This window comes from Equus caballus, chromosome 25 (assembly GCF_041296265.1).
Source record: "Equus caballus isolate H_3958 breed thoroughbred chromosome 25, TB-T2T, whole genome shotgun sequence".
Classification (NCBI taxonomy): domain Eukaryota; kingdom Metazoa; phylum Chordata; class Mammalia; order Perissodactyla; family Equidae; genus Equus; species Equus caballus.
In genome coordinates this window covers 29,598,288-29,618,071 of record NC_091708.1, presented here as the reverse complement: position 1 = coordinate 29,618,071, position 19,784 = coordinate 29,598,288, and the positions used below count along the sequence as shown (strand labels likewise).

Below are 19,784 nucleotides of genomic sequence, written 5' to 3'. Positions count from 1 at the left end.
GAACTTTTGTAAATACACAAAGATGTGTGACCTGGATGTGTCTTTGCTGGCCGGCCTTTAGTCTAGGCGGAACCATAACAATTCCCTGGGTCTAGGGCCTCCCCTGATAATAACAATACTACTAATAATAGATACAGCAGCTACAGTCACTGAGGGTTCAGTATATACCAAACACTGTGTGAGGGTTTTACATGCATAAAGAGGCATAAAGAAATTAAGCAGCTTTCTCAGCAATATTAGCTCACAATTATTGAGCCTTTGTGTATTATCAGCCACTGTGCTAAAAACTTCTTGCTTTAGCTCAAGGAATCTTGCGAAGTAGGTATTTTAATTATTCTTGTTCTACAAATGGGGACAGCAAGACTTAGAAACATCAGATGACTTGTGCAAGCATCCTCAACTAGGACTGGGCAGTGCTGGTGCTTCTGTACAGCTTTGCAGGAATCTAACGGCCGTCTGTGTTCTTAGCTCTTCCTTTTTATTGATTTCCTAAGTTCACGGTGTTAAGAAACAGTTGAGCTGAGTTTCAAGCTTAATTTGTCTGATTGCAGAGCTCACAAGCCTTCCATTTCACCAACTTACCTTCCAGAATTGATGTGTAAACATAAGATCTTCCAGAGAGAGATGCCTTTCCTCCATGAAGTTGGCCCTGATTTTGTCAAGCACACTTCGGTGGCTCCTTCCTCTCAGCTCTTAGCAGGTTGTGAAGGCTTCAGTAAAACCACCTGGCATTTATCCTGGTACAGTGTAATTATGTCTCCTCCTGACCTCGCCTACCTGACTGTGGTCCCTCCATGTTTAGGCTGTGCCTGGCTCCTTGGCGAGTCCTGCGACTTGCCCAGGGCACAGCACACACAAAGGACTTGGGGAACCTTTTTTAAATGAGTGGTGGTCATTTCTAAACTTAGAAGTCCCTGCATGTCCTACTAGAGGTGAGGACTTTTCACCTCTCTCAGTTACTGATTTACGTAGCCCCTGGTATTAGTTACCTACAGCTGTGTACAAATTACCTTCAAAGTAGCAGCTTAAAACAACAAACACATATTATTTCAACAAACATTTATTTATCAACATTTGTTATCTTGACAAACATTTATTCTGTGGGTCAGTGATCCAGGCACCACGTAACTGGGCCTTCAACTCAGGGTTTCTCTCAGGGCTGCAGTGAACTTGTCAACCAGGGCTGTGGCCACATCTGAGGGCTCAACTGGGGAAGGGTCTGCTTCCCAAATCCCTCATGTGGTTGCTGTCAGGATTCAGTTCCACAAGGGCTGGTAGCCAGATGACACTCTCCGTTCCTTGTTATATGGGCCTCTCTATACGGCAGGTCACAACTTGGCATCTGGCTTTGCCAGAGCAAGAAAATGAGAAGAAGCAGAGAGAAGGTGAGCAAAATGGAAGTCACAGTCTTTTGTACTTAGTCTTGGAAGTGACGCTCCACCCTTTTGTTGTATTCCATTTGACAGAAGCAAGTTGTTGAGGGAGGGGATTCACAAGGGTGTGAATACTGGAAGGCAAGGACCATCGGGAGCCATTTTAGAAACTGCCCACTGCAGTCCCCCTGCCCTCTTTCCTTTTCTCCAAACCAGATCTTTCTTTCACTTCAGGTGACTCATGCTTGTTCATGTCCATAGACTTGAAAAATGATTTCTCATCAAGCTTCAGGTTCTCAATTCTGTCCAAGATGCTCTTCAGCCTCCTCTGGGTTAAACTTATAGGCTGTCTTTGCAGAATGAGATTTCTGCCTATAACCCTAGTGCTTCTCCTTGTGCTGCACTCCAGAAGTACAGTTCTAGAGCTCATCTTTTGTCACGAGGTCTTTGGATCCCACTTCCTGAAATTATGAAGTCCCTGCAGCATCCTCAGAACCCAACACAATGTCTGACATTTAGTAGATGCTTACCCCATCTTTATTGATAAAGTGAGTGAATGAGGATGTGTTTCAGGTTTGCCCAGTCCCAGGAGGGCTGACCTGAAAGGACTGAGACATCATCTAAGATAAAGCCCACTCTCTCTGCAGTGGACCACGACTTGCTTTGTGAGCTGTTCCCTAATTACCTCTCTGGCCTCTTCTGTCAACACTGTACTACAGTTTATGTACAACGCCCTCTTCACCCTGGCTTTTCCCATTCTCTTGGACCACATGTCCAGTTTTTCCACTTAGGTAACTATCATCTTACAAGCATCAACTCTCAGGAATGGTTCTCTGACCTCTAATCCTGGATTAGGGCTCCCCTCCTCTGCACTGACCTCTGCCACTGTGATAGTCCCGTTGCATTACATTCTCTGTTCAGGAGTCTGCTGCTCCACTGGACAATGAGACCCTTAATGGCTCTGATCTCTGAATCCTCAGCTTAGAGCACAGAGCTCAATGCAGAGTGGGCTTTCAATAAATATTTGTTGAATGAAGGATTTCTTCATGTTATAGACAGAGAGGCAGAAGTCAAGAGAGGGGAGGGATTTGCTTAAGGTTGCATAATGAATAATGGCAGAGCTGGTATTCAAGTTTGGTCTCTAGACTCCCAGACAGAGCTCTTTGCACAGCCCCCAGGAACTTCCTTGGCACTAAAGGACAAGCCAGAATGTGGCTCTAGTATGTCCCTTGGGCTAAGACCACTATTGTTCTTTTGGAGGTGGCATATTTAAACCAGCAGGCTTGAAAGGTTTAGGCCAAGAAGGTCAGCCTAAAATGGGTAGAAGCCTCTGTATGGAAATGTGTTTGGGCAGCAACGCTTCACAGGAAGCTTTTTTTCCTCTCTTGTTTTTTTTTCTTCTTTTATCCTCCTTTGTATTCCCTTCTCAGAGGTCTAAAGGCAAAGCTGTTTGTCTCCAGATGGCTGTTTAAACACAATGGAAACGTGCTTTTGCTGAAGTGTTAGTGGTCTGAAGAGGAGGCGATGGATTAGAAAACCAGGGGAAAAAATTGCTTTTCTATTTAAAGAGCTGGATACAGGAGTGTTTATTCTAATAACATTCCCAGGTGCATAGCAGCTAAACTCCTACACCTGGGAAAGGACAGAGTCCTCTGTCCTCCATGGGGCCCCAATGCCTTTCTTTGCAAGGATGAGAGTTTGGGTGCTGAGCAAGTTTGGGTGCTGAGCAAGTTGGTTTTGGAATCACTTCCTCAGCCCAAAGCTCCTGCTAGATTCTTAGACCTGCAGGGAATGGTAAACAAGCCCTGGTATGAAGGGAGAAGAATACGGATGTTGCTGGGTCAAGCAGACCTAGGTTGAATCCCAGCTCTGCCTCTGACTGTGCAACTTAGGGCACGTGTCTGATCTCTCTGAGCTTGATTTTCCTCATTTGTAAAATGGAGATCATGGTACTTAACCCAGAGAATTGTTTTAAGGATTAAGTGAAACAATGCAAGTCAAGCGCCTAGACTAGTGCCTTGGTTCACAATGGTTGCTCACGTGGAATATCTGTTTCCTCTCCTTTTTTCTACGTTTGGATGACTTCTATGACATTCTCATCAAAAAGCCCCTCTGTCTGAGACTTCCTTGCTTCAAGGGTAAATGTCTCGTATCTTTCATCTGATGTCCTCTCCTGACATAACCTCCGGTCCAACCCAGTTACTGTCTTCAGAACATGGGCCACTTGTCCTTGTCTTGTTTGGAACATCACATAGACCTGAGTTACATTACCAGCCCTGTAGCTTACTAGGTATGTGACCTTGAGCAAAGCACTTCTCTCTGAGCTCTACTTCTCTGATCCATAAGATGGAGATCCAGGGGTTGTTGTGAGGAACAAACTGAATAATGGATGCGAAGGGCCCAGCAGAGGTTTAGCAGATGCTCTCTCTCAGTAGGTCCTCTGCATGTGCTTGAACCTTCTCTTAGTGGAAACTCACCATCCTTCCAGCCACATGGTCTTTCTCCCACTTCTGACCATCTTGAATTTATGCAGATAGTTTCTTGGATACAAAGGTCAATCTCTACATTTATTGGTCTTAGATTTAGTGATGATGATGATGATGATGATGATGATAAGAGCTACTTTTCATTGAGTCCCTACTATGCAATGTATATTTTCCTATTTAATCCTAACGACCCTATGGAGTAGATGTCATTCACATTGTACAGATTAGGATGATGAGACTTGATGAAGGTCAACCATAAAGTAAGAGAGCTAGGATTTCAACCCAAGTTTCTCTACCCCCAAAGTCCATGTTCTTCCCGTTATCTTGAATCTACTGTGCTTTAACCTTTGTACCAGTCTGTTGGAGTTGTTTTGTGGGAATATTTGGGTATAATTCATTTTGGTTGTGTGTTGATGTTGACCAAATGACCCTAGTTGAGCCCGTCTAACGTACAGTCATCTGTGGGATACTACGACCAGTGCCACAGAGAAACAGAGAAGTGCAAGATGTACTATCTTTGTGCCAAGAGATATCAGTTAAGGTAGACAAAAACAAAAACTATCCCATGGGTGAAATGAGAAACATTGTTGTAGGAGCTGGGACAGATGATATCTAGATCTGGCTCTGGGCAATGTGACTTTGGGCAAGACTATTGTCCTCTCCTCATCCTATCCTTGATGGATTAACTAACTAAAGGTACTCCTCCAGCTCTGCTTTCCTGGTTCCATGATTATTTCCTGCACGTGGGAGTCAAATGACAGAATTTGTGTTTGCAATAAGAGAAGGATGGGGAACCTATTTTCCAACTTCAGAACCAAAGGGCCGCCTTGGAGAGGAGGGACGGAGACTAGTTTGAGGCACTCTTGAGGGCAGGAACATGTTCAGCTGGTTCTAGCTCGAGGAGTAGATTCTAGATCTGACTTCTAGGAGATGGGAATTCTCTGGTCTTGAAAAGTTGGTCTGTTTTAGGCATGTTGAGAAAAGTAGAAAGGACAACCCATGGGTGTGGGTGTGGGGAATGTATGCAGCCTGTCACAAGGAAAGGGACAGGCAAATCTAACTGCAGGAGAGGGTTTATGGACCATCAGGCAAAGCCTCATTTCCCATTATTTCTCAGGTACAGTCTGAAAATCAGGAGAAAGAGATGAGGAGAAAGGAGTACAGAGATTTGAAGCCCCCTCTTTTAGCAGGAGTGCGATGTAGTGGAAGAAACAGTGAGTTTAGAGTTCAGTGGATCTTGGCTCCTATTCCATCTCTGCCCCTTGCTAGTTCTGAGCCTTTAGGCAAGTCAGTTAAGCTCTCTGGTTTCTATTTTTTACAATGTCAAGTAATGGCAGCATTGCCTAGAGTTACAGTGGACATATGAAATAAAAGATTCTGTAGGTAAAGGACACCACAGCAGACCTAGTAAATATTAAGTGCACAATAAACATTATTTCTCTCCTCCTTCTTTTGCAAACCTTGGACCAAAGTCCAGTGACATCTTCTAGGAGAATGGAACAGTGACATTTTTTGGCAAGCTCTGAGAAAAAGCAGCTAGAAATGTGCCTTTTAGGAAGATGGGAGATGATTGGCCCTGATCTTCCTTGGTAGCCATGGAAACCTGTGGCTGCTCTTTGCTTTGTCCCTTTGCACCCACTACTTGGTCCCCAGCTCCTCTTTGCCACTTCTCTTCCCATCAGTGGTGTGTGCTGAATGTGGTGATGCATCTAAACAGCCTACAGTCTAAGAGGGCGAACAGAGAAATCAAACACCTGTGTCTTTAAAATAAATTTTATTTCGTAAGTCAGTACCAGCTGATGATCACCTGTGAAACTGAAACCCAGTGCTACTTTTTCTTCCTCCTTCTTTCCTATTTATTTCTGAGCCTTCCTAGAACTTTAGCTCTTTTGAATTATCTCCACAGTTTCTCATCTGCACACTGCAGATTCCTCCATTGAGTACAGCATCTTGTTCCTTCCCCTAATACATTCCATCAGCCTGCTAAATATCAGTCGAATAGTCTTTAACCTTCTGAACTGGCCTCTTGCTCCTGCCTCTTTTCCTTCCTTGCACATATTTTCCTGTGACTCTAAAATTCCATTTTCTTTTTTTTTAAATTGATTCCAGTTTTACTGAGATATAATTGACATACATCCCTGTATAAGTTTTAGGTGTACAGCATAAAGGTTTGACTTAGGTATTTTGTGAAATGATTACCGCAATAAGTTTAGTAAGCATCCATCGTCTCATATAGATATAACAAAAAGAAAAGGCAAGGAGAGAAAAAAAAATTCTCCATGTGATGAGAACTCATAGAATTTACTCTCTTAACAACTTTCCTCTATATCATACAGCAGTGTTAACTATAGTCATCATGTTGTACATTACATCCCTAGTACTTATTTATCTCATAATTAAGTTTGTACCTGGAAGTTCACACCTTTATTTTGTGTGTGTGTGTGTGAGGAAGATTGGCCCCAAGCTAACGTCTGTTGACAATCTTCCTCCTTTTGCTTGAGGAAGATCCTTGCTGAGCCAACATCTATGCCGATCTTCCTCTATTTTATGTAGGATGCCACCACAGTGTGGCTTAACGAGTGGTGCTAGGTCCGTGCCTGGGATCCAAACCTATGAACCCTGGGCCGCCAGAGTGGAGCATGTGAACTTAACCACTATGCTGCCAGGCCAGCCCCATGGAAGTTCGTACCTTTTAACCACCTTCCTTCAATTCCCCCTCCCCCCACTGCCCCCCCCCCCCCCCCGTTAACCATAAATCTGATCTTTTTTTCTATGAATTTGTTTTTGTTTCTTTTAGATTTCACATGCCAGTGAAATCATACAGTATTTGTCTTTCTCGGTCTGACTTATTTCTCTTGGCGTTATGCCCTCAAGGTCCATCCATGTTGCTGCAGATGGCAAGACTTTCCTTTATTATGGCTGAGTAGTATTCCTCTGTGTGTGTGTGTGTGTGTGTGTGTGTATACCACAGCTTCTTGATCTGTTCATCCATCGATGGACACTTAGGTTGTTTCTATGTCTTGGCTATTGTAAATAATGCTGTTATGAACATGGGGGTGTATTGATATCTTTTTGGACTAGTGTAAAATTCCATTTTATTTTAACACCTGAGAACCAGAAGAATCCAGATACTGGAGTCAGACAATACTGACCATGAAACCTTCCTCTATCATTTCCCAGTGGGTGAGTCTTGTCTTCCCATTTTTAGATAGAAGCAGTACTCTCTGCCTTGCAAGGCTGTTGATAAGTTTAAATAAGTAAATATATGTAGACTCTTTAACACAGTGCCTGGTATAGGAGCAACAGTTAGCTATTGGGAGCTGCTGATATTACTAAGAGCAACCTTTATATAAATTATTAAACTAGCTCATCGTTTTTCCTACCTTGTCCCTTAGAATAATTGTTCTGCAATATATTAATACTTTTGGGAAACATCAGGTTAAATTCTGCTCAAGAGAATTTCATGCAGGCCTTTTCAGAGATTTTGATGCCAGATATATACTCTAGTATATTCTTTAAGAGGGGAATATAGAATGTAGCGTGACCCAGAATTTTTTGAAAATGGGACTTTTTTTTCTTTTCAAGATACATTTTGTTTTGTGGGAAATACTGCACTGGCTCTGGAGCATTTGGATACATTTGTGTGGTCAATGGGTCTGGAGGTAGTGGGCACAGAGTCTAATCCTGCCTTCACACCTCGTCAGTGAGACCTCGGTATAGTGTCATGGAAGGAGTAGTAGGCTGTAGATCAGTAGATGTGGCTCCAGACCCAGTTAGTCCTCTGCTGTCTAAACATGAGTCCACCTTTAAGTCTCTGGTTTCTCATTTGTGTCCTGGAGATAATAACAATACCTACTGCATTGGTTTTTGGTGGAAAGTGAATGAGATGTTTGGGAATAATTTGTAAACTAATAAAAACTGACAAAATATGGCACTATCTGTGTCATCTTCATCACCAACACCATTGTCACCATCTCCCTTGTCATCACCTTGAAGTTACTTCACACTTCCAGGCAAAACTGTCTGTAACTTCCATAGAGAAATTGAAAGAGCCAGTGTCTGCTGGAAGTGGCTTTATCTTCAGCAGAGTGCCACAATCCAAACCTAAACTACAGAAACTCTCCTTATCCGTGGAGCAGAGCTAGCCAATAGCATTCCACACTGTCACAGCTAATGGTTAATGGTTTGGCCCCAAGTAGCACCCTGAATGAGTTGAGGCCATGTAGTATTTTCTGGGGCTCAGAGAGGAAGAGAAACAGCCATCTAGCTTGTTCCTCTCACCATCTGCCCTCCTTGTAAAGTCCCCTCTGGTGATAAGGAGAGATTCCCTTGAAGACCTGTGGTCAACATCAGGTGGGGTGATGAGACCGCCACAAGTCTAGCCATAGTCACCTCAGGTCCATGAAACAAGCTGAGGTCTGTAGGCAGTTTAGTAGTTAGGGCTGATTCTTCTCTGCTCAGGCTACATCTAGCAGGTTGGCAGAGAGGGTAAGGAGGGTGATGGTTAAAACTTTGGACTCTGAAGTCAAATGGTTTTCCATTTCAACTCTATTACCTTTGAGCTGCATGGCATTTATCAAGTGGTGGCCTCAGTTTCCTCATGTGTAAAATGTGGGTAATAATAGATAGCATCTCATGGAGTTACTGTGAAGATTAAATGAGATACTACATGAAAAAATTTAGTTATGTTGTCTGACACATAAGTGATTTTTAAAGGCTAGTAGTGATGGTGGTGGTGGTGATGATGATGATGATGATGGTGGTGATATATACTTTACTAGGAAAGCCATTGTAAAAAACCAAATCTTTACAAAGTGTAATAAAGAGACTCAAAATATAACTTTGGAGAAATAAAGCAAAGCTAACAGTAATTGGTTTGGAGGAAAGAGTCTCCAAGGTCATCTCATTGCCACTTTTAACTAAATAGCTGCCCTGAAGAGGAGGTATTTGATGCATGCTATTTGACTGGGACTGCAGAAGTTGACTCATAGAGTGAGGTTCTGGAATGGTTTGGTACAACCATGTGAGAGTAGAATTGCTGCTTCTTAAGGGTTGAGTCTGCTGTCTCTGGATGTATGCAAAGATTGGATGAACACTTGCACAGATCTTATAAAGGAAAATCCCACAGAAGATGGGAGATTGGGGAAATTACAAATGATTCAAAGCATACTATGGATTTGAGAGTGCCCAGGTCAGAAAGCCAGAGAGCACAAGAAACTAGTTCATGGCAGAGATAGAGACGGGGAGACGAAGACACATTTGGCTCCAGATGGGCAAGACGGGGGAAAAGATGCCCATACTGACACATCACGCTCAAGTAGTGTGTGCAGAATCCAGACATAAGGCAGGCTGAGGATAGGGGGCCACTTTCCCCAGAGTTCTAACAAAGCCCTGATTTCAAATAGTCTCTCCTCCTGCCTCCAGCATGACACTTGCACTTGTCAGACGATGTGTCCTAATTTTAGTTTCCAGAAATATGCAGAGAAGCACAGAGGAGCTGGAGCGCAGGTGCAGCAGGAATCTCAGGAGGCACTTAGTGAGGTTAGTGGGGCACGCCAGCAATCTGCAGTGGTCACTCTCATATGCAGGAGGATTGGCGGCCTCTCTAGGGGTTTTTGCGTGATTTCTCGCTGGGTGGGGACCAATCCTTGTTGGAGAAAGTCAGTGAATACATTTGACTAGAAAAGAACTAATAGCAGTATTCCATTACTGATACCTCTTGGTAGAATGGGGAGTAACGCTGAAGCTTTCATTCACTCACTCATTCATTCAATGAATGTTTATTGAGCACTAGTATATTCAAACATACTTATAACCACTGGAATAACAGTAGGGCACAAAATATGAGGTCTGGCAGAAGCAGGTGCACATTAAATAACAACTTATTGAACAAATTAATTCCCAGATAAGGTCATTGAGTCTAAGTGGAGTAAGGTGACTTGTCCATGGGGGCCAGCAGCCAAGTATAAAAGCCAGAATTCTAGCTTGAGCCAAAGTACCCCACGTCCTGTAGATATCCATGTAGTTGCCAAGTTTTGGGCAGTGGAGTTTTGAGGAACTGAGGTGAAAGGAAAGATACCAAGATTGTCTAGATCCCTAAGTATGTGTGCTTGATGTTGTAATTATGATCTCCCATTTAATCCACACAGCTTTGCTACCAGTTGAGGATTATCATTGCCATTTTATAGATCAGAACACTGAGGCTCTGAGAGTGTAGGTAACTTGCCAAAAGTTACATAGCTATTCAGCAGAAGAGTGGTTTGAAATTTCCATGTCTAGAACCAAAACCCAGGCTCTTCCTCCTAATCTAAGCCACCTTCCTACCTCCTGGGCTCCATCTGTCTAATGTCCTGGGTTCCTCCATCACCTCAACTCCATATGCTATTTCAAGAAAGAAATGACTTCTCGTCTTAGGACCTAGTCTCTCGTTCCCTGCGGATATCGGGAGGATGAAATCAATAGGAGTACAGCAGCTTTAAGTTTTCCACACACAGTGGTCTGCTGGGGTTAGATCTATTTTCTCCATTGTAAAATGTGATTGATTCAATTCCAAATTTAGCTTAAATTTGATTTGCTTCTCTCAACCTGGCATTTCCAAACTGAGAATCAATCAAACCCCAAATTATAGGCAGCGTGTGGATCAACAATGCTGAGTTATTTCCGACCGAATTTCTCAAGCAATGCATTTTATGCCATTCTCTGCTGCCATGAGAGGAGTTGAGGGGTAAAAGGAAGGGGAAATGAAAGGGAAATTAGATTATTAACTTTCTCCAGTTCCAGCAATCAATACGCCCTGATGAAATTCTATTGCTACAGCACAGCTCACTCCCCTGCAAGTGATAGAGAGGGAACTGCCAACTGGGATGTGAACCAGGGATAACCGTGACCCTAACCATTTGAGGATGCTCATGTTATGATCTGGAACTATTATTTATTGAGCTCTTTTTTTCTGCCAATTACATGGGTTATCTTATTTCGTCCTCACATCAGCTCTGAAAGAAGACTAGTGTTCCCATTTTTCGGATGGAAATATTTTGTCCTAGTAGGGTTAGATCAGTTGGTGTCACAGGAAGATTTTGTGGTTAAGCCAGCCTTGGAACATAGACATATCTGGCTCCAAAGGCCATGCTCTTTCTTCAGCTACATGATGCTATCATGGGACCTTTACTCTGTGATGAAGTGGGAGGTAGTATGATATGGGGAGAGGACGGAAAGAAGTGGATCTAATCCCACCTCTGCCACATACATGTTGGGTGACCTTAAACAAGTCATTTCATTGTTCTGTCCCTCTGTTCGTGTGTAAAATGGGGATAGTAACAACAGTTTGCTGTAAGGATTAAATGAGATAATTCTCCTCCCCTGAAATGTAAGCTTCAAGGACGTTGGCTGTTTGGTTCACTATTATTTTCCCTGTGCCTAGAACAGTGCAGGGAAAGAGTTGAGGTTCAATAAAAACTGGTTGGATGGATGTAAGTGCTAGACATAGTGCCTAGATCACAGTAAATAGTCAACAAATGGAAGTTCTCTTTCCTGTCTCTGCTTCCTGCAATGCAATACAGAGCCTAGATGAGGAGGGGGTGGGTATTATTGGTAGTTTCCATCTTGCCACTGTCTACAACCCCTACTCAGAGGGATGATCAGTTCTCTAGGCCAGGAACTCCTAAGAAGTCACCTCGGTTTGAGTCCCACTGTGAAGTTTCTGCCAGGTCCCGTTGCCATAGAAACTCCCCAAGCCACCGTGGCTGCTCCACAGGCATCTGGCCTGAGAGCAGACTTAACCTGCCACTTCCTTCTTCCTGGACTTCAGAGACAACTGTGGTGATTCAGGCGTTCTCTGAGTAAATGGCTGCCCCAGGAAGCTGGGCGTTCATATTCTCCCTCCCTCTACTTATGACTCTCCCTTACTATCCACTCTTTTTGTCTTCAGTTTCCATAAAGAATAATTCTATATGTTCTGATAATATTTTGGACAAAGAGGTAAATAAGTCTGGTTTCTGTCATCAGTGATGAGATAAATACGGAATCTGGCTTGGAAATGATCATTTACCAAGGGCCTATCACATGCCAAAAACTATGCTTGGTATTCAACATTTGCTGTCTCACTTAGTTGTCACAACACTCTTGAAGGATAAGTCATTTTATTCCTATTTTCCAGATGAGAAAACTGAGGGCCAATAAGCTAATGTGACTTTACTCCTCACCCCACCGACTCTTAAAGACCCTGGATTACTGTGAAGGTTTAAATGACATAGGGGATGCAAGTAGCCCGGCATGAGTTCAGGGAGTTAGAATGAGAAATTCCACTCCTGCCCCTCAGCCTTCTTCCCCTGGACCAGAATCAGTCCTGTGGAGCCTGGGTGGTATTTCTGGTAGTTGGCTAATTAGTGAAAGGAATATCTTGGTCACATCCATTTGTGCTGCTCTATGGGCCAGGTCTGAGAGATGCCTTCTTGAGACCCACAGGATGCTGTTGTCCATACAGGACATCCACCTCCCCAATGCCAGGAGACTGTAACTGCCTTTCACAGCTCACTGTCTGGCCCTAGTTCACCTTCCCAAGAATTTGTTCATGCTGTGCTCATCCTTACATGTTCTTCCCCTCAGAACAGACTCCACAGAACTTAGAATGGAAATTCAGCACTGCTGCTAACTGTTATTTGGAGGTTTTGTTAAATATCTAGGCTTAGGTTAATTCGTGGACTTTTTTTTTTTTTTTTTTTTGGTGAGCAAGATTGGCTCTGAGCTAACATCTGTGCCAGTCTTCCTTTGTTTTTTGTATGTGAGGTGCTGCCACAGCATAGCTTGATGAGCAGTGTGTGCGTCTGTGCCCAGGATCCGAAACCATGAACCCTGGGCTGCCAAAGCAGAGCACACAAACTTAATCACTACACCACTGGGCTGGCCCCAATTTGTTGACTTTTTAGGGAAAGACCTATGCTAGGTATCAACCCCTAGTCCACACCCTCTCTGGTACAAAACATCAATATTAGCTTGCTGATGCTACTTAGCTACTAAACTATTTATATTGTAGTTTGAAACAGCTTCTTGTGGCTCCCAGATGAGAGATAAAATCTGTTCCTTTTTTTCTATGGTCATTTTAGGTTTAGGAATTTCCCATCTCCTGACACCAGAACCATCTTTTTATTTTATCTGCTCTTCCATTTAACAAATATTCAACAACTTTAACCACAGATATATGAATTGTTCCCACCATAACCTATGCCTTATCCTAGGACTGGCAATAAAGACAAGGACCCTATTCTTTAATTAAGCAATTTGTAGGTTCCAGATGGTGAGCTTGGCGTGAGAGACATAAAGATAGTGAGGATGGGTTCCCTTCCCTTAAGCAGCTGAGATTTTATTAAGAAAACTGAATAACCATACAAAAAACCCCGAAGTGGGCTGTCATAAGGGCCTTTGTTCCATTAAGATTCACCCATCTGGCAATGTTGGTTGGCATGCTTTTTGATTGGTCAACACCTGGATCTGGTTGTGAATATTGTTATTATCACCCCTGAAAGTTATGATGTATTTACTGAGATTCTACCACTTGCCAGATGCTGCGTTGGGCATTGGGATACAATGGTGAGCAAAACCCCTGCCCTTAAGGGGTTTACCATCTGGTGACTAGACTCTGGTGTTTGAATAAGATGTTTTGGGAAGCACAACAAATATAGGCACTTGTGTGCCTAGAGGACGTTGACGATTAATCTCAAAGAGTGATGGCGGGGCAAGGAAACAAGTGGATTTCTACCCAGAAGAAATAACACCTATGCTAAGATTAACATGATGAAGAGCATTGACTGTGGTGGCACTGCAGTAATGCAGCCCTGCTGGCACCTGGGCCAGGTAGGAGAGAGCAACAGGAGGTATGAATGTAGAGACCCACCAGGAAAGGCCTTGGATGCCAGGCTAATGAGCATGGATTACATTCTGTGGCCAGATTCTCTAAAACAGTTCAAGGGGTTCCAGCAGGGAGTGAGATGGGAAGATGTGCCCACTCTTCCCTCATCCCGCAAGGAGACAGACAATAGAAGAGGTCAGAGAAAGAGGTGGAAATGCTAATGACACAGAATAAATAGGACAGCATGGCTCTTTAGCTGCTGTGAAGGAGGAAGACAGAAGTTTGAAAGATGACATCTAGGTTTCTGGACAGTTTAAATAGCGGTTCTCTCAATAAGTGGAGGAGCCCAGGAGAAGGAGGAGGAGAGAGCTTTAAGGAGAGGATAATGTATCCAGTTTTGAACGTGTTGTTTTTGTCATGCCCATGGAACATGCACAGAGAGATGTCCAAGAGGTTTGAGCATAAAGCTTTGCTCAAAAGAAGAGCCTGGTGGGTAATAGAAATTTGGGAGGCATTGCTCTAAAAATGGTAATCAAAAGCTTGAAAGTAGATGTGAATAGCAGAGCCTAAAGAATGAAACACAGTGGGGACCCAGGACATCATCCACAGAATTTCTCTGCTGGCCTAGTGCTCTGCTTGCCATGCAGATGCAATCCACTCATTCTACTACAGCTGTGAAATTGTCTTTAATTTTCTCAGGCAAAACTTCTGTCCCTATGCTCTGCCATCTCTACTCACTCTTAACACAACTTGCCTTTGATTCGAATTAGCTGTGGATCACCCTGCCTTTTCCCACTAAGCCTAGTCTAAGCTCCTGAAGAGCAGGAACTGCTCTTGTTCTGTTCTTTGTTTATCTCGCATAGTAGATGATCAGTAAATGCTTGTGAAATTAATTTGATCAGATTCTACCAGTCCTTGACACCCTTCTAGGCAACAGACATTGTATAGATTCTATGCCACGTTATCATCGCAATAATAAACCTATGAGCTGTCTATGATTATCCTCATCATACACATAAGAAAACTGAGGTTCAGAGATTGAAACAGGTCACACAGCCAATGAGGGCTAAAGCCCAAATTTGAACCCAGAATTGTCAAACTATAAAGTCCATGCTCATTCCATGAGGCCCTATGAATTCAACAACACAGTGTACTCTCACTTGCTTCTAAAATGAGTAGAGAGTTTAATATCATCTAATTATCATCAAGAATGATCAGCCTAATTGGGAGGGGAGGAGTGAGATTTGCCACAATTCTCAGGAAGCTTGTTTCTTTCATCTATACCAAAAGGGCTATTAAGCCCATTTTATAGAGAGTTAAACCAAGACCCAGCAAGTGGCCCCTGAGATGTCATTGCAAACACAGAGGTTGAGAACTAGGGTTTCTTTTGGCAGCTTCCCATTTGGAAAATAACAGGATTCCCGAATTCCATGCTCTCCCTGTTTCCTCACCTCATGGACTTATGTGTTTGTGTTATTAGGTTTGCTGAAAAGCCCAGTGAACAAGACGGCCCTGACGCTGATTGCTGTGAGCTCCTGCATCCTGGCCATGGTGTGTGGCAGTCAGATGTCCTGTCCACTCACGGTGAAGGTGACTCTGCATGTGCCTGAGCACTTCATTGCAGACGGTAAGAGCTAAGCATCGGAGATAGCCCACACCTACTCAGCACCTTGCTCCGTTCTCTGCTCGAAGGTCCTCCATGCACGGCCCCACCCCAAAATTATATTACCAAAAAAAAGGAGCAGCCAAAGGCCTTGTAAAAGACCCCTATCATTTAGAATTCTAGATTGTTTTAATGGAACTAAGATTGCTTTTATTCCATGGACAAGGATAAGATTTGTTAAGCGAAGGAAGAATTCAAATATGAGTGCAGAAAGATTGAGCTACTTCAGAGAAACTACTGTTTCTTATCATGCTTGTGCATTCTATTCCTACCTAAATATATCCCCCCCAAAAAATAGTATTTGCTAATTAAAAAAATATGACAGAGGAGATCGTCTGAGCTTTGTTGGAATTCCCTGAATGTCCTGGAGAATACTCATCTCTCATTCTCTGTAAATGTAGTTTACAAGTATGTTATATCCTACCATTTACTCTTCACCCAATTAATTTGAATTAATGAGACGCTGTAGTCACTATAATCATTCGCCAAGCATGGTCCAAGAAACTGATTAACGTGCTCGATATCTATTGCTAAAGTGCCCTCTAGAAAGTTGTTCCAGTTTATATTCTTGAGTGTGTGATATGATGGCGTCGTTTCTCCAAATGCTTGTCCAAACACTTGACATTACTATTTTTAACTGTATTGAGGTTATCATAAATACAATAAAGATGACATATTAAGCATGCAGCTTAATAAATTTTTATGTAAAAGTTCACCCAGATCGAACCAGAAAATGTTTCCAGCACTTTCAGCTTCCATATGTCCCCTCCCAGTAAATGCCCTCCCAGAGATAACCACCCTTCTGACATTTAGCACCATATTAGTACCGTTATTTTTTTTTAATCTTTTTCCAATTAGGTGTGTATTGAATGTTTTTGAGATCCTTAATTTGTATTTTTCAGCCTTATCTCAACGTAGCTCAATTTTATCTCCATTGTTTTTTGTTGTTGTTGAGGAAGATTAGCCTTGAACTAATGTCTGCTGCCAATCTTCCTCTTTTTGCTGAGGAAGACTGGCCCTGAGCTAACATCCATGCCCATCTTCCTCTACTTTATATGTGGGACACCTGCCATAGCATGGCTTGCCAAGCAGTGCCATGTCTGCACCCGGGATCCAAACCGACGAACCCCCGGACCGCCAAAGCAGAACCTGCGCACTTAACCACTGCGCCACCAGGCCGGCCCCTATCTCCAGTTTTTATGTTGCAATATTCAGAACTTAACATCAGTCCCCTCCGTATGTTCTTTCCAAAGTGGAACTTCCACCTCCTTTCTCTGAAAAATCCAGACTTCTATTAATGCATCCTATGATTTCTTCCGCTTCACTATAGGGAACTAACTCCAACTTGTTTTTCACTTAAATTGCAAATAAATTCAGTATGTCTCATCTTCTATACATTCAGTTGATTTTCTGACCTAAGCACAAGACTTTTGTTTTGTCCCCATCAAATCAAATGTGCCCATAGACAGGCAAACTTGTGAGTGTGAGATGACAGAGGGATGGCAGAGGGAGGCAGAAAGAACAAAATTTACAGACGCAGCTAGGCACCTGGGCTCATGGAGCCTGGAATTGGAAGAATTGCCAGAACCTGAATGTGGCTGGAATATGGGGATGGGAGAATAACAGTGATGAACTATGAGGTTGGAAAAACCAATAGGGCAAATTTTGACCACTGTTGAAGCCATGTGACCTTACCTTTTATCCTCGCCAGTCACTGCTATAGAATGTTAGTCTTTAGAGGCACATTCAAATTTTGAATATTTATTTTCATGCATGTAGAAATGGAGCACTAAAAGGCTAAGTGACATGCTGATGGTCATAGTAAAGAGTTTACTGGCTAAAAGCAGAGGCTATAGAATAATGCAACCATGAATTCAAATACTTGTGCTGTCATCTGCCACTTCTGTAGCCAAGTGGATGACTTACCTCTCTGAGCCTCAGTCTTTGCATCTGTGAAAAGGGAATGATAGTAATACCTATCTCATAGGATTAGTGTGAAGCCTGTGATTCCATATTTATCAGATTTTCAGATAGCACACATCTAGGAAATAACAAAATCAAGGGATCATACAGGAAAACTGCAAAACTTTTGTCATCTCTTGGAAGGATAGACAAAAATGTGGCCAATTAAAAGTTTCCCTTTCTTGATGGTCCCTATTCTGACCTGTATCATAAACTTAAAACTTTATAACTGCCTGTAGACTTGTCTGTTTCTTTCTCTTGCCTGGAATCTCTGTGAGGGCAGGAGTTGTGTCCTCTGGGAGGCATATTGCATCCCTAGTGACAAGCACACTGCTTGATCCATGATGGATGCTCAATAAATATGTGTTGAGTGAATGAGTGGAGCCTGAATTAAAGCAGATTTATGAATAGTTCTGCAGGATTCTCATCTAGATCTCTAAGCAGAAAGGAGAGACTGAGTCAAGGAGAGCTAAGGCAGAGAATTCATAGAGATCAGAGAAAATTTGGAAATAACCACAGAGTGTACAAGTGCTAAAGAAGTGATGGGTCAAACATGGCAGGTGACACTAGGAAGACCTAGCTGAGTGTCTCAGTCTTGAGGCATAATGGAACTCCCTTTGCCTACACGCAATAACATCTTGGTTAGGGATGTATCCTTTGAAATGTTACATGTTTGGGTTCAAATCTCAGTTCCATTGTTTAGTTGCTGTGAAATGTGGGAGGGTCAGTTAAACTTCCTGAGTCTCATTTTTCACATCTATAAAATGAGGATTATTTTGAAAAAAATTGAATGACATAATGTGTATAAAATACCAGTAGAGTATCTAAAACATTGTGCTTGCTCAATAAATAGCAGCTGTTTTTACTCTTATTCCTAAAATAATCCATTAAAGAAGAGACATCAGAAACTGGGACATGGCAGGACAAGAAGTATAAGAAACTAAATAGATGAGAGTAGCTATTCTCAGTTAGGAAAATAGAACAGGGAGCCCATTATATGCCATCCCCTGCTCCCATGAAAGTGACTCCCACTGGAAGACATTAACACTTGAAGATCCTCACTCTTCTGGGGATCAGCAAGAATCTTGAGAGCGGCTAATAGTTGAATTCAGGTGGATGGCTGTCTAGTAGTTATAGGCAAGCAGACCTCCCCCAGCATGATGCCAATGTCTCCTGAGGATGTATAAGCTATGCACATTGCTCATTCCATTCCCCCACCCGCTCTCCAAAGTTATCTTTATTATCCCCATTTGACAGATAGGAAACTAGGATTTGAAAGGAGTAGAATCTAGTTTCTATAGGGGTGGAGCAGGATCTAACAAAGAGCACTTTATACGGTTTAGACTACCTCTGATTTCTGGAGATATGAGAGTGTAATGCAGAGAGGCAAGAGGAGAAGTCACGATGGTGCCTATTTTCCTGAACCCTCATCAGCACTTGGCATTAATATTTATAAATGTATTGAGATATAGCATAAATATAGTAAAAACAGTTTGCAAGTGTACAGTTCAATGATTTTTTAAGTGTATGTTTATATACCCAGATCATAATATAGGTCCCCACTTAAGGCCTCTGGTTGAGTTATAAACAACAACAACGTCATAATGAGGCCTATCAGGATGAGAGCAGCCTCCATCAAATGGGAGGGACTCCACTAAGACATGGCCACCCAGAGACCATGGCCAACACAGCTCTCATCTTTCTCATCTCCCTCCATGAACCTTAAGCTGCCAAATTGCAGCACTTTCTTAGTAGAGAGAGCTCTCAGCCTACCCTGTACTTTGGGCTCTCCATGGTGCTGAAGTATTGTAGGAGGCTGAGTACTGGGTCTGGTTTTCAGGAAGAAAATGAGTTCTGCGCATGTGTTACAACGTAGTTATACTTGATGATTACTGCCCATTATATGGAAAGGTCATCATGATATAGTACTTGTCCAGAGCCCAGCTAGCAAGAGCAATAAATACTGACACAGCCCCCATCCAAGCCCTTGGCAAATATCACCCCTTCCTTTGTGTAGACCTTCTCAAGGCTGCTAGTGACTTTTTGCCCTGCTAAGCACAAGCAAAGAGATGGACTAGGTTTGGGTCCAAACTTACTGAAATTAGTACTTTTTTTTCAGCTGTGGCCTAGAAGTTATCTGCATTTGAGTCATCTGGGCTGATGATCCCCAGAACTAGTGAATCAACTTCTCTACGAATGGAACCCAGTGTTAACATTCTTAACAAGAACTCTAGGTGATCCTTTAACAAAAGTTTGAGAGCTGCACCAATATCTCTATAAGTGTTACTTTGCTTCCATCTAACAGATATAATAACTCCTTGAGACCCCTTGGTGCACTGATAAAGGGCTTTAGTTTCTTCCATCTTTAACTTTATCAATGTCATATTAAGGAGCTGCCTCATGGTCCAACTACAGTGGTTGCCCATAGCACTGAATACAATGTGAATGGTCCACTA

The 19,784-nt window shown here is 42.7% G+C and overlaps 1 protein-coding gene across 7 annotated transcripts in view; it reads left to right on the top strand.

Annotated features, from left to right (window-relative positions):
- ASTN2 (astrotactin 2) overlaps nucleotides 1-19,784 on the top strand; it is an 828,204-nt gene that overhangs the window by 309,325 nt on the left and 499,095 nt on the right. For all 7 annotated transcript variants that reach the window (XM_023628756.2, XM_023628754.2, XM_070251110.1 and 4 more), the window contains one exon: nucleotides 15,184-15,330. In XM_023628756.2, the coding sequence (XP_023484524.1) occupies nucleotides 15,184-15,330 (147 nt within the window). The remainder of the gene's footprint in view (nucleotides 1-15,183; nucleotides 15,331-19,784) is intronic.